The sequence below is a fragment of the Lepidochelys kempii genome, chromosome 6 (genome assembly GCF_965140265.1).
Source record: "Lepidochelys kempii isolate rLepKem1 chromosome 6, rLepKem1.hap2, whole genome shotgun sequence".
NCBI lineage: Eukaryota > Metazoa > Chordata > Testudines > Cheloniidae > Lepidochelys > Lepidochelys kempii.
This window is the reverse complement of record NC_133261.1, coordinates 10,995,714-11,010,798: the sequence shown is the minus strand read 5'-3', so window position 1 is coordinate 11,010,798 and position 15,085 is coordinate 10,995,714. Positions and strand designations below refer to the sequence as shown.

At 50.4% G+C, this 15,085-nt stretch overlaps 1 protein-coding gene across 2 annotated transcripts; it reads left to right on the top strand.

Moving 5' to 3' along the window:
- The first annotated feature begins 6,475 nt into the window (after positions 1–6,475).
- LOC140913655 (uncharacterized) lies at positions 6,476–11,145 on the top strand. Of its 2 annotated transcripts, none has more exons than XM_073350415.1 (2): positions 6,476–6,546; positions 7,405–11,145. In XM_073350415.1, the coding sequence occupies exon 2, from the start codon at positions 7,408–7,410 to the stop codon at positions 9,400–9,402; it is 1,995 nt and encodes a 664-aa protein (XP_073206516.1). In that variant the 5' UTR covers positions 6,476–6,546; positions 7,405–7,407; the 3' UTR covers positions 9,403–11,145. The 2 variants fall into 2 exon arrangements, with proteins under 2 accessions (XP_073206516.1, XP_073206515.1); XM_073350414.1 differs by having other exon boundaries at positions 6,476–6,576.
- Positions 11,146–15,085: the final 3,940 nt, after the last annotated feature.

Genomic DNA, 15,085 nt, shown 5'->3' with positions numbered 1-15,085 from the left:
CGTTGGAAAAGGGGATTGTGGGCAGCAGGGAACACTGTGCTGGGTACATGGAATCTGAGGGGCGAATGGGTAACCAAACAATTGATAAGCCAAAATGTGAGATTTCAACAATGAATGAATGGCACAGCAACTCTCGGCAGATGCCACAGGATGGAGGACGACAGTAGAGGTGAACCTGCGGTTAACTCATTGGGTAGGAGACCTTGTGACATGGGTGGGGGATGGCTTCAGAAGGCTAACATGGGGAGAAGTGTGTGTAGATATACAAAATGCTCCATTAATAATGTTAATGGATATCATGAGAGACGCTTGGTCAGAACAATGACCTATGGTATTAAATCGGGATGCTGACCCATATTTATCCACACTTGCGAAAACATACCCATCATCCTGGAAAATAATATCCCCTACCTGTGGGGCCAGTTCTTGTGTAATTGTTACCATGATACTGTGGGAAGGGAATGCAACTAAGGTGGTCCCCCGAACCCTATCGGAGTAACGAGAAAAGGAGGCGTTTGTTGGGAGCCTCTGGGAAATAGATGGGGAGGGTGGAATGATGTGAATGGACTATCATTACGTTAAGCAATTGTATACCCAGAGGAGGCATCTGGGTGTGCCCCTCTCCTATGACTATGGAGGAGCAGGATCAATGGCTTCTTGCAAGGGGGGGATATTTAGGTGTAATATATAGGGGTGCGGGGTATGCTGTTGGGAATGTATGCAATCCTGTAATATAACACTAGGAGGCAAAATCATACCAGCATATGACCAAATTATAAGTTTCTATACATTGCCAGCTGGACTATGGTGCACGAATGGATCAGTGGACCTAAGCATTGTAAACAATCGAACTCGCACCTATTACCCCATCCCGTAACAAGTAGTCGAATTGGTGTGGACAATACCGAATTTCACTGTGGATATTCAATGGGCATAAAATATGGACAAGAGTACACAAAGATTACAGGAGCAACTCACCGTGGCCGCCAATAGTTGGACACACTTCAGGATGGCGCTGACAGAATTTTAACCCTATCGAAGGAGGAGAAGCAGTGTTTTTGGTGGTGGCCAGGATCTTGGACTATACTACAGTGGTCAGAAGTCTCAGTGTTGCTGTGGATTGTCATGGAGGCTGGTGTATTGTTAAGTATACTTGTGTTACATTGCATATGGAAGCCTTCAAGAGAGGCACAACTCTCTAAAGAACAGCCAATAATTATAATCCATACGTAATACAGTAAGCCCCCCACCCCACGTACTAGACAACCCGGACTCAAACTTCTTGGGCCCACTATAATGGGAAGTCTGGAACACTAATTGGAATAGGTGTGGTATGCCCAGATGAGCGAAGGTGCAGGGCATGGTACTATACAAGGAGCAGTGGGACAGATGGAGCATCGACACATTCCACCTTGATGCCTGGCCCTATCAGGAAATGTGTCACCATATGTCCTATGCCTTTCCAGGGATACCTGGGCAGGAGGATCCCAAAAGAAAAGAAAGGGGTGGACTGTTAGAATATAGATATGCAGGCCTGCTTGTAAAGGCCTATACTTTAAGAACTTAAGTGTATTTTTATCACTTAGCTAGTTATAGAGGTATAAAACAAAGAAGCAAAATCACAGTCCACCTGTGTATGGGTCTTCTCGCACTAGGATAATCTGAGGCCTGGTTCTTAGGCTAAGGGCTTTGGCTAAGCAGCAGAGGCAGCCATAAGCTGGGAAGCGAACAGTCACATCCTCACATTCCAAACTAGTTACATTGAAATAAGGTGCTATTGGGCTGTTAGGAATACAATCCTGTTCTGGTAGTGCCTATCGCCTCCAGATAAAGAGGGTTAAAGAAAACTTAGTTTGATAGCATTCTGTCTGGCAAGAAATCACTAATCAATGGTTGTGGTTGTGAAACCCTCATTTCTGTATGTTTTATCTTTATGGCCCACACTTTTCTATTGTTAATCTGTCTGGTTCTCTAATTGTTTCTGTCTGCTGTATAATTAATTTTGCTAGGTGTAAGTTAATTAGGGTAGTGGGATATAATTGTTAGAGAATTATGTTACAATAGTTTAGGATTGGTTAGACAGATTTCAGTAAAATGATTGGTTAAGGAGTAGCTGAGACTGTTACTATATAAACTGAGGTCAAAGAGGAAATAGGTGGTGAAATTAGAATCATGCTTGGTGGAAATTAACCCCAATAAACATCACATTGTCTTCACTTTGGACTTCTGGTCTTTTGCTGCTTGCTGTCTGGGTGACAAGAACCAGGGAAGTGGGAGAGTTGAGAGAAAGCCCTTTAACAGTCTGCAATTTCCTGTCAAGTTATTGCTAGTGACTCCTGTGGAAACCACCTTCTATAAAAAAAACGGTGAGCTCTTATCAAACACATACAGAAAAAAAAAACAGCTAAAGAGTTTGAAATATAAAGCTTTCGTTGTAACAATATCACTTACTCCCTTTCTCTTAGAGAAGAGTTTGATGGTATTAACTGTCCTTTTAGGCAGAAAAACGTCCGTTTCAATGATCTGGAGTGATGGTTGGTGTTGCTGATGGAGTCTGATCCTGTTCCCTTGTACTGAGAGAAAGGTCAAAAGGTAGAAAATACAGTTTCTGCCTCTGGTGCTGACTCTCACTTTAGCCTCACTGCCCAGCAAGCTAAAACAAGCCCAGCACTGTGCTCTGATCAACCACACTGAGACCTGACAAACTGTTACCAGACTCAGGCGATTTCAGGCATTGCTTTTAGCTTCTTCTCTGGTCACAGTCAACATGGATTCACCAAGGGCAAGTCATGCCTGACCAACCTGATTGCCTTCTATGATGAGATAACTGGCTCTGTGGATATGGGGAAAGCTGTGGACGTGATATATCTTGACTTTAGCCAAGCTTTTGATACCATCTCCCACAGTATTCTTGCCAGCAAGTTTAAAAAGTATGGATTGGATGAATGGACTATAAGGTGGATAGAAAGCTGGGTAGATTGTCGGGCTCAACGAGTAGTGATCAACGGCTTGATGTCTAGTTGGCACCCGGTATCAAGCGGAGTGCCCCAGGGGTTGGTCCTTGGGCTGGTTTTGTTCAATATCTTTATTAATGATCTGGATGATGGGATGGATTGCACCCTCAGCAAGTTTGCAGATGACACTAAGCTGGGGGGAGAGGTAGATACGCTGGAGGGTAGGTATAGGGTCCAGAGTGACCTAGACAAATTGGAGGATTGTTCCAAAAGAAATCTGTTGAGGTTCAACAAAGACAAGTGCAGAGTCCTGCACTTAGGACAGAAGAATCCCATGCACCGCTACAAGCTGGGGACCGACTGCCTCAGCAGCAGTTCTTCAGAAAAGGACCTGGGGATTACAGTGGATGAGAAGCTGGATATGAGTCAGTAGTGTGCCCTTGTTGCAAAGAAGACTAATGGCATATTGGGCTGCATTAGTAGGAGCATTGCTAGCAGATCGAGGGACGTGATTATTCCCCTCTGTTCGGCACTGGTGAGGCTACATCTGGAGTATTGCATCCAGTTTTGGGCCCCCCCACTACAGAAAGGATGTGGACAAATTGGACAGAGTCCAGAGGAGGGCAATGAAAATGATTAGGGGGCCGGGGCACATGACTTACAAGGAGAGGCTGAGGGAACTGGGCTTGTTTATTCTCCAGAAGAGAAGAGTGAGGGGGGCTTTGATAGCAGCCTTCAACTACCTGAAGGGGGGTTCCAAAGAGGATGGAGCTCGGCTGTTCTCAGTGGTGGCAGATGACAGAACAAGGAGTAATGGTCCCAAGTTGCAGTGGGGGAGGTCTAGGTTGAATATTAGGAAACACTGTTTCACTAGGAGGGTGGTGAAGCACTGGAATGGGTTACCTAGGGAGGTGGTGGAATCTCCATCCTTAGAGGTTTTTAAGGCCCGGCTTGACAAAGCCCTGGTTGGGATTATTTAGTTGGGGTTGGTCCTGCTTTGAGCAGGGGGTTGGACTAGATGACCTCCTGAGGTCTCTTCCAACCTGAATCTTCTATGATCCTATGACATTTTGTGTTCCTCATGGTGGCATGGGGTTTGGTTAGTGACCCAAATTTAGGGCCTTTTGAACAAGCGGCTCACAAGATACTGGCCCTCCACACACACACATGAGCGCGCGCGCCAGACTAAAGTTGACATGTTTTGGCAATGATGTTTTGCATAGGGATAGAGATCAAAACAGGGCTGAGGTCATCGCACCAGGCTCTCAGTCATTTGAAAGTTCCCCCAATGCATGTTATACACCAGCCCTTTGGGAGAAATCAAATTACAGTGTTATCCGCCAAAGAGTTTGGTTCTTCTGTTAGGTGTGTCACCATGCCTTGGGTCACATGCCAAATAGAGTACACTGAGCATGCACAGACAGTGATTATAGACTACACGTTTAATTGCAGCAGGATAGCCCAAGGCTACATGTAGGTAAGCCTTTAAACAAGACCCACCTCTCCCTGTCCATTTAAGTCCCGCGCTTGGCAGAAATCTGGAAAAAGTTGGAGAAAAAAATCTGTTGCTGTCCAGGATTTTTATTATTTTATTTGGAGGCAAAGTAATCAAAGTATTTTTGTAAAAAACTTGTCGTGAATTGGGTGGAGGAGTGGGGGGAATGGGGGGGAGAGAGTTTGGGGGTTGCACTGAGGGGACTGGGTATTGTGGGAAGGGGGATAAATGGGGATGGGGTGGTGAGAAGGGTTGGGGGACTCAGGTGAGGGGGAAGGACACAGGGAAGAAGGAATATGGGGTGAGTGGCAGGAAAGCTGGAGGAGAATAGTGGCAGGAGTGCCTGTCAAGTCAGCCTCATATTTCCCCCTTCTGTGTGTGTGCTAAGACCTGGGGGGCCTAGCCCCTCTTCCTACCTTTGCGTGTGTGCCAGGATCTGTCCCAGCAATGGCATCTGAGCCCCTTTCCTGCCCCCACTTGTGAGCTGGGATATAAGGGGCCTGGCCTCTCTGGGGGTAGCTGAGTCCTGCTCCCTGCTCCTGTCTATGTGTGCCAGCGTCTGGGGCCCCTCACCCACTTGTGAGAGCCTGACCACCACCCCCAACCGTGCAATCCCCCACGTAGCTGGTTCTGGAAGGGCCTGAGCCCCTCTCCCTAACCCTTTATGTGAGTTGGAATCAGGAGGTCCCTGCTGACCCCTAATGCACCCCACAACTCTCCGACACCTGCTCCCAAAACATCAAAGCATTGACAGGCCAGAAAGCACATCTAGGGGTGAGGAGACAGCTAACCCCGGTGGGATCACACACAGGACCCCAGGACTGTAGCCACTGGACTGTGTGTGCTTCTAACCACCCTGTGTGACAGGGGACATTGCTAGAGGAACTGAGAGTGGCAAGGATGACAAAGGACAATCCCTTCCTGTTCCCATTTATCTCCTTGCCCAGACCCCAGTCACTCCTTCCGCAGTTAATAATAACCCCCACAATCTCCTGATGCAATTAGCCCATGCCATGCTGAGAGGCTGTAGAGCTGGGATCCCTCACCCACCGCTGAGACAGAGCTGCTTCTCTAGTGGGTGGTGGGGGCTGTTTATACTGGGATCACCATCTGCCATTAACACAGATTTGGTGTGTGGAATGAGGGCTATTTTATAAGGGAATCTGTCCCCCACCACTGAGATGCAGCTGCCTCTGGTGTGGGTGGCTGGGGCTATTTACATAGGGATCTCTCACCTCACACCAAGAGACAAACAAAGAGACGGTTAAGGGATGACTTGGTTACCTCTATAAGTACCTGTATGGGCAACAAATCTTTGATCATGTGTTGTTCAATCCAGCAGAGAAAGGTAGAACAGGATCCAATGGCTAGAAGTGGAAGCTAGACAAATTCAGACTGGAAATAAGGCCTCAATTTTGCATGGTGAGAGTAATTAACCACTGGAACCATTTACCAAGGGTCGTGGTGGATTGTCCATCACTGACAATTTATAAATCAAGATTGGATGTTTTTCTAAAAGCTCTTCTCTAGGAATTACTTTGGGGCAGTTCTCTGGCCTGTGCTTTACAGGAAGTCAGACTAATGGTCCCTTCTGGCCTTAGAATTTATGAATCTAGATGCAACCACCTCTGGGGAAGGGCACAACGGCAGTTTATAAAAGGAACTCTTGCCCAGTGCTGTAATGCAGCTGCCTCTGGGGTGGGACAGCTGGTTGTATAACCATCATTTGCCGGGCAAGATGCATCCCCTGCCAGAGTATACCTGCTATCTGTATGGGGATCCCTTGCCCGGTTCTGAGATGCAGTTTCTGGAGTGGGGCAAGAGTTTATGGAGTGGATCAGAAAGCAGTGTGTAATCTGGCTGGACTCTGATGTGACCTCTAATGGAGGCTTTTAATGCCTTGAAGGTAGGAATGCGGGAAGGAGGGTCAGTGTCTCTGTTTGATGTCACAGGAAACCACATACCCAACCCCCAGCAGCTGCCGAGGCTGATATGAGGGGTTGGACTCAGGATCCCTGATGCAGTCAGTCAGCCCAGTGGGAAAAGCTGCCCCCAGAGCAACCTCTCAATCCACAGCTGGGAGTGTGGGAGACACAGGTAGGAGAGCAACCCCAGCAGAGACCCCCGGTGAGTCCATAGGGACGGGAAATCATCAGTGAGATGCAGTCACCTCTGGGGTGGAGCAGCTGTTTGTATAGGGAACTCTGGGTGGGGGGAAGCTGTTTAATCCGGGGATGTACCACTGATGGCATGGGGTGCAAGGGCTGTTTATACAGTGATCCCTCACCCGGTGCTGAAGGCACTAAATGCCAGATGTTTTAATCATGCTCCCCTCACGCAGATGGCACTGGGGGACCTAGTTGAAGCAAGAGCAGGGGATACAGGCAGGCGGGGACTGGACGTGGTAATTACCTGGGGGGGGGAGGTGGCATCTCCTCCTGACTGGACCAGCTGCTGTGGGTGTAAGGGGAGCAGAAGATACAGGGTTGGGTGGAAGGAAAACTACAGGGATTGATTCAAACCTTTTGAGTTTAGTCCAGTCTGCGGTATGGGGAGCAGGTGTGAGGGCGTCAACTCCTTGTAAGTGGTGTCAGCTCCCTGACACTGTTACAGCACCAGAAGGGTTAGTGTAAATGGTCCCCAGCGTGGTCAGGATGCAGGTGCAATGATCTCCTGCCTGATGGGACAGAGAGCACTGGGCAGCAAGGGAGCCCTTGTTCTTAGAGCTAGTATCTGCTCAGGGGACCCAACGCTGTTGCAGCACCAGCCGCCTTAGTGTAGATGGGACCATTGTGGGATATCCCCCCTAGAGTTGTCCCCCAGCACTCCAGACTGGGGAGTCATAAACCTCAGTTAGTGTTCACAGGGTTGCTGTATTGTTGCAGTCTGAGCTGGTTAGTGTAGACATGCCCTGTGATGTCAGTGCCCTGAGCATGCTCTTGGCCTCCCCTGCAGACCATGCTGTGCCCCACCTCACCTCACCTAGCCCTCCTGGCCCTGGTCTCTGTGGCTGGCGCTGTGGGTCCGGGGGAGCCATGCCAGTCCGAGATGAACCTGATCAAGGACCAACTGCAGGTCAACTGCTCCGGGCAGGGGCTCAGCATGGTGCCACCTTCCCTGCCCAAGAACACCGGCATCCTGCTGCTCAGCACCAACCGCCTGGCGTCCGTCTCTACTGCCTCCTTCCAGCACCTCCCTGAGCTGGCTGAGCTGGACCTGTCAGGCAACGGCCTGGGTGCGCTGCACACTGGGCCCCCCCTGCCCTCGCTGCAGGAGCTAGTCCTGTCCCACAATGCCCTGGGGGTCCTGCCCACCCTGCAGGGCCTGCCTGCCCTCACCCGCCTGGCCCTGGCTCACAACAACATTTCAGCGCTGCTGCCAGGGGCCTTCCGGGCTGTGGGGCAGCTGAAGGATCTGAATCTACGGGGGAACCAGCTGCGGACGCTGCCAGAAGAGGTCTTTGAGGGCCTGGCCGGGTTGAAGGACCTGGATCTGTCTGATAACGCCCTGGACGAGCTGCCGCGGGGGCTGTTGACTGGGCTGGAGCTGGAGACACTGAGGCTGTCAGGGAACCAGCTCCGCACTCTGCCCAGCGGCTTCTTTCCCGAGGAGCACATGTTCGCCTTCGTCTTCCTGGCAGGGAACCCCTGGCGCTGTGACTGTGGCCTGGCCTATCTGCGGGGCTGGATTGCGGACAATGACTTCAGCGTCTACACCCAGGAGCAGAGGTCAGAAGGGCTGCAGATCGAGAATGATCCCCGCAGCCCCGTGTGCGATGCGCCCCTCAGACACCGAGGGAGCCCCGTCCTCGAGTTCAAGCAGGCCTGCGGCAAAGCAGGGGACGCGGACTTGGATATTGATGGGACAATGACAGAGGAGGGAATCCGTGTGCCCTCCGCTACTGCCCCCTCCGCCACCCAGCCCCCAACCACTCCCGTGCCCCTCACTACTGCCCCCTCCGCCACCCTGCCCCCAACCACTCCCGTGCCCCTCACTACTGCCCCCTCCGCCACCCTGCCCCCAACCACTCCCGTGCCCCTCACTACTGCCCCCTCCGCCACCCTGCCCCCAACCACTCCCGTGCCCCCCACTACTGCCCCCTCCGCCACCCTGCCCCCAACCACTCCCGTGCCCCCCACTACTGCCCCCTCCACCACTCTGCCCCCAACCACTCCCGTGTCCCCCACTACTGCCCCCTCCACCACCCTGCCCCCAACCACTCCCGTGCCCCCCACTACTGCCCCCTCCACCACCCTACCCCCAACCACACCTGTGCCCCCCACTACTGCCCCAGAACCTGCATCCCCAGCACCCCCACGGCTCCCCAGCACCCCCATGACTCCCACCACCACCACCCTTATCCCCTCGCCTCCCTTCCATACCAGCCCTCTCCACATCACCCCCTGCCACCAGCCACCCCCTCCAACGGGGGCTCCCCGCCTCTGCGTGTGTCCCACCCCACCCCCAGCGATGCCCGTGGCTGGGCGTCAGCAGGGCAGGGAGGGCCCAGCGTGGGGCCACTGGGTGCTCACCCACTGCTGCCTGCTGCACCTGATGCTCTACCTGGCCTCCTTGCTGCTGCTGCTACTGCCCATGGTGGCTCTCATGGGCTGGATGAGCTGGGTATATCTGAGCTGGTATCGCCCAGCTCTGAGGGGTCCCCCGGGGGCACGGCTGGTGCGGTACCAGCTGCTGAGAAAGGGGGAGCTGGCAGCGCCCACCATGATGCATCTCAGCAGCTTCAAGAGCCCCACCGAGCCCCCGACCTTCCGCACCACCAGAGAGCTGCAGATTCACCGTGACCCCCCTGTGCCCTCCTTCCGCCGTGTTACCAGGAGGCTGCTGAGTGTGGGGGGGCTGGGCCCCTGGCGGGCTCCCTCTGCCTACAGCCTAGACAGGGGGGAAGCAGCTATTGGGGCTGTCAGGGTGAAATATGCAACCACCACCCTCTAAGGGGGGCAGGACACCTGGGTTCTATTGCTAGGGCTGGGGAGGAGGGTCCTGTGAGCTAGGGCAGGGGGTGCTGGTCGCCAGGACGCCTGGGTTCTAGTTCCGGTTCTGTTGCTGTGACCATACCCACTGTGCACCGGGGACAAGATTCCTCCCACTGCTGCAGTACCTGGGAGGCTCCCTTAATATATGTAGAACCCAGGAGTCCTGACTCCCAGATGCCCCTCCTGTCTCAGACCAATGGGACCTTCTAACCCTGTATCTCCCGCCCGCACACACCTGTTGCAGAGGCCAGATCTGGAATAACTGTCCAGAAGGACAGTTTGCCCCTAAAACCAGGCACTTCAGGGCTGGCTTGTGCCCTGGCAGAGCCCTGTAGATATTTCCTCCACTCTGTATCAAGTCTCTGGTTGTTCTTATAATACACATAAATGTTGATCCTACTCTGAATCCTGTGGCAGACAGTTCCATTGGCTAATCACAGAATAAAGACCTTCCCTGGATGCATTTCAACTAGGTCACAGTTCAAAAACACTGGGTCGCTAGTTGTCTTTGCCGGAAGTGAATAATGGTGCTCAGTTTATCAACTGGAGCTGACAACCTCTAGATGGGAAAGGCCCCATATCATATGCCCTGACCTGTGTGGGCCAGCCAATTCCCTTGCCTTGTGTGTGGTTCAGAGACAGCACCCTCTAGAGCAAAAAAACCCCATATCCCAATCCCCACCACTCTAAGCTAGCTAGATCCCCTACCCTGGGGTCACATCAGCTGGTGCCCCCTAGAGGAGAAATGCCCATCTGCCACCGCCCTAAGCCAGCCAATCTCCCACCCCGGGGCTGGATTGGAGCTGGCACCCCCTACAAGGGAAAGGCCCCATGTCCTACTCCCCACCCCCATCAGAGGGCCAATCCCCTGCCCTGAGGCTAGATTGAAGGTGGCACCTACTAGAAAAGACAGGCTGCATGTCCCATGCCCCGCTGCCCTGAGCCAGCCAGTCTCCTGCCCTGGGGACTGATGGGAAGCGAGGACAGTGCCCCCTAGAGGCGAAATGCCCCATCTCCCAGTCCCCAGCACTCTGAGCTGGCCAGTTCCCCCACCTTGCAGCTGATTTGCAGCAGCATCTTATAGGAAGGAGAAGAGTGGGTAGTTGTATGATTGTTTGATGGCTTTAAGTTCTGGCTTTATTTCCCATATCATATTTCCCAGTCAAGTGTCTGATTTCCCACATCATTCCAATGCACTAAGCTGCGGCTGGAACACTTTCTAATTTCTATTTCCTCTGTAACTAACACACAATATATATATAATCCAAACCCCATTTCATATGGCAATGCTCCTTGAGAGTCTTAAAGAGAAATCACAGATGGTTTTGTGGAGATGTGAGGAGTCTAAAATTTTCCTGTCTTTCAGTTTCAGAGCTTGTCATAAAAATAAAGGGAAAGGTAAACACCTTTAAATCCCTCCTAGCCAGAGGAAAAACCCTTTCACCTGTAAAGGGTTAAGAAGCTAAGACAACCTCACTGGCACCTGACCAAAATGACCAATGAGGAGACAAGATACTTTCAAAGCTGGAGGGGGTGAGGGGCAGGAAACAAAGGGTTCTCTCTGTCTGTGTTGTCTTTTGCCAGGACCAGAGCAGGAATGCAAATCAGAACTCCTGTAAAGGGTTAATAAGCAATCTAGTTAGATATGCGTTAGATTCTGTTTTGTTTAAATGGCTGATAAAATAAACTGTGCTGAATGGAATGTAGATTCCTGTTTTTGTGTCTTTTAGTAACTTAAGGTTTTGCCTAGAGGGATTCTCTATGTTTTGAATCTGATTACCCTCTAAGGTATTTACCATCCTGATTTTACAGAGGTGATTCTTTTACTTTTTCTTTCATTAAAATTCTTCTTTTAAGAACCTGATTGCTTTTTCATTGTTCTTAAGATCCAAGGGTTTGGGTCTGTGTTCACCTGTACAAATTGGTGAGGATTTTTATCAAGCCTTCCCCAGGAAAGGGGGTGTAGGGCTTGGGGGGATTTTGGGGGGAAAGATGTTTCCAAGTGGGCTCTTTCCCTGTTATTTTTGTTAGATGCTTGGTGGTGGCAGCAATAAGGTCCAGGGACAAAAGGTAAAATAGTTTGTACCTTGGGGAAGTTTTAACCTCAGCTGGTAAAAATAAGCTTAGGGGTTTTTCATGCAGGTCCCCACATCTGTACCCTAGAGTTCAGAGTGGGGAAGGAACCTTGACAGAGCTAGAGCAAATTACAGTCCAGGTTTTTAAGGGACATTGCTATAGTGTAGGGTCACATCCCAAATCTGTCCGAATAACACAAGAAGGGATCCAGTTAGTTTAGCAGCCAATGTCTGTAACCACACAACTCCTTTGGAAGGAAAAGAAAGCATTTACAGTATGATGAGAAGGGAAGATCAAATCAAAGAACTGGCAACAAAAGTTTATCTGGCATGAATTAAAATTGGAGACGGGAAATATTTTGTATAATCAGATTTAATTCAAATTTTAGAAGATAGTTTTCTCTAGTTCTATGGGAGAATGAGATTTCATGATTGATACTTGTCTACACCACAAGGGACATAAACCCACAGGTGGTTTCTCTAATGTAGTTGTCATAAATATAAAGGGAAGGGTAAACCCCTTTAAAATCCCTCCTGGCCAGGGGAAAGCTCCTCTCACCTGTAAAGGGTTAAGAAGCTAAAGGTAACCTCGCTGGCACCTGACCAAAATGACCAATGAGGAGACAAGATACTTTCAAAAGCTGGGAGGAGGGAGAGAAACAAAGGGTCTGTGTCTCTGCCTATATGTTGGTTCCGGTTCTGGGACTGGTTCCGTCTGGGTCTCTGGGACTGGATCCACTACTGCTGTTGCAGACATTGGCCTGGGGTCCGGGTCCATCACCTCTGACCGGGTCCTGATAGAAGTTTCCGGAACAGAGCTAGGCCTCACGGCTTGTTTAGCCTGGCTGTGGGTGACCGTTCCCACCCTCTTGGCCTGTTTCACATGATTGGCCAAGTCTTCCCCCAACAGCATGGGGATGGGATAATCATCATAGACTGCAAAAGTCCACATTCCTGACCAGCCCTTGTACTGGACAGGCAACTTGGCTGTAGGCAAATCGAAAGAGTTGGACTTGAAGGGTTGAATCGTCACTTGGATCTCTGGGTTGATTAAATTGGGGTCCACTAAGGAAGCATAGATAGCTGACACTTGTGCTCCAGTGTCCCTCCACGCAGTGACCTTCTTCCCGCCCACACTCACAGTTTCCCTCCGCTCCAAGGGTATCTGGGAGGTATCTGGGCCTGTGGACCTCTGGTGTGATTCCGGTGCAATGAACTGTAATCTGTTGGGGTTCTTGGGGCAGTTGGCCTTTACATGCCCCAGCTCGTTACATTTAAAACATCGTCCAGCTGACGGGTCACTGGGGCGAGGAGGGTTGCTGGAGAACGGGGTGGTGGGACGATAAGGGGTCTGGAGGGTTCTTTGGGAGGTAGGTGGGGCTTTGGACGGCCCCCGGTAATAGGGTGGGGTCTGGGGTTGTCCCTTCTGGTCTCCGCTCCAACTGCGACCAGTTTTCTTCTTCTCTGCCACCTCCACCCATCTGGCTCCAATCTCTCTCAGTTTTGTTCAATATCTTCATAAATGATCTGGAGGACGGTGTGGATTGCACTCTCAGCAAATTTGCGGATGATACTAAACTGGGAGGAGTGGTAGATACGCTGGAGGGGAGGGATAGGATACAGAAAGACCTAGACAAATTGGAGGATTGGGCCAAAAGAAATCTGATGAGGTTCAATAAGGATAAGTGCAGGGTCCTGCACTTGGGACGGAAGAACCCAATGCACAGCTACAGACTAGGGACCGAATGGCTAGGCAGCAGTTCTGCGGAAAAGGACCTAGGGGTGACAGTGGACGAGAAGCTGGATATGAGTCAGCAGTGTGCCCTTGTTGCCAAGAAGGCCAATGGCATTTTGGGATGTATAAGTAGGGGCATAGCGAGCAGATCGAGGGACGTGATCGTTCCCCTCTATTCGACATTGGTGAGGCCTCATCTGGAGTACTGTGTCCAGTTTTGGGCCCCACACTTCAAGAAGGATGTGGATAAATTGGAGAGAGTCCAGCGAAGGGCAACAAAAATGATTAGGGGACTGGAACACATGAGTTATGAGGAGAGGCTGAGGGAGCTGGGATTGTTTAGCCTGCAGAAGAGAAGAATGAGGGGGGATTTGATAGCTGCTTTCAACTACCTGAAAGGGGGTTCCAAAGAGGATGGCTCTAGACTGTTCTCAATGGTAGCAGATGACAGAACGAGGAGTAATGGTCTCAAGTTGCAGTGGGGGAGATTTAGATTGGATATTAGGAAAAACTTTTTCACTAAGAGGGTGGTGAAACACTGGAATGCGTTACCTAGGGAGGTGGTAGAATCTCCTTCCTTAGAGGTTTTTAAGGTCAGGCTTGACAAAGCCCTGGCTGGGATGATTTAACTGGGAATTGGTCCTGCTTTGAGCAGGGGGTTGGACTAGATGACCTTCTGGGGTCCCTTCCAACCCTGATATTCTATGATTCTCCTGCCTCGATTACAGTTTTGGGCTTCCCATCTAGGATGTATCTTTCTATTTCCTCAGGAACACCCTCTAAGAATTGTTCCATTTGCATTAGGAAGGGCAAATTTACTGGAGATTCAACATTTGCTCCTGATATCCAGGCTTCCCAATGTTTCACAATGTGGTAGGCATGTCGGGTAAATGACATGTCTGGTTTCCACCTTAGGGCTCTGAACCTCCGACGAGAATGCTCGGGTGTTATCCCCATTCTGACTCTCGCCTTCGATTTAAACAGTTCATACTCATTCATGTGTTCTCTAGGCATTTCAGCCGCCACCTCAGCTAAGGGTCCACTGAGCTGGACGCCCCATCATCTCAGGCACACAAACTCACTCTCCTGCTGGTAATAGCTCATCCAAACTGACCACTCTTCAAGTTAAAATCCAAGTTAAACCAGAACATCTGGGGGGGGGTAGGAAAAAACAAGAGGAAACAGGCTACCTTGCATAATGACTTAGCCACTCCAAGTCTCTATTTAAGCCTAAATTAATAGTATCCAATTTGCAAATGAATTCCAATTCAGCAGTTTCTCGCTGGAGTCTGGATTTGAAGTTTTTTTGTTTTAAGATAGCGACCTTCATGTCTGTGATCGCGTGACCAGAGAAGAGTGGTCAGTTTGGATGAGCTATTACCAGCAGGAGAGTGAGTTTGTGTGTGTATGGGGGTGGGGAGGATGTGAGAAAACCTGGATTTGTGCAGGAAATAGCCCAACTTGATTGTCATGCACATTGTGTAAAGAGTTGTCACTTTGGATGGGCTATCACCAGCAGGAGAGTGAATTTGTGTGGGGGGGTGGAGGGTGAGAAAACCTGGATTTGTGCTGGAAATGGCCCACCTGATGATCACTTTAGATAAGCTATTACCAGCAGGACAGTGGGGTGGGAGGAGGTATTGTTTCATATTCTCTGTGTATATATAAAGCCTGCTGCAGTTTCCACGATATGCATCTGAGGAAGTGAGCTGTAGCTCACGAAAGCTTATGCTCTAATAAATTGGTTAGTCTCTAAGGTGCCACAAGCACTCCTTTTCTTTTTGCGAATACAGACTAACACGGCTGTTACTCTGAAATTTATCCTTATAGTT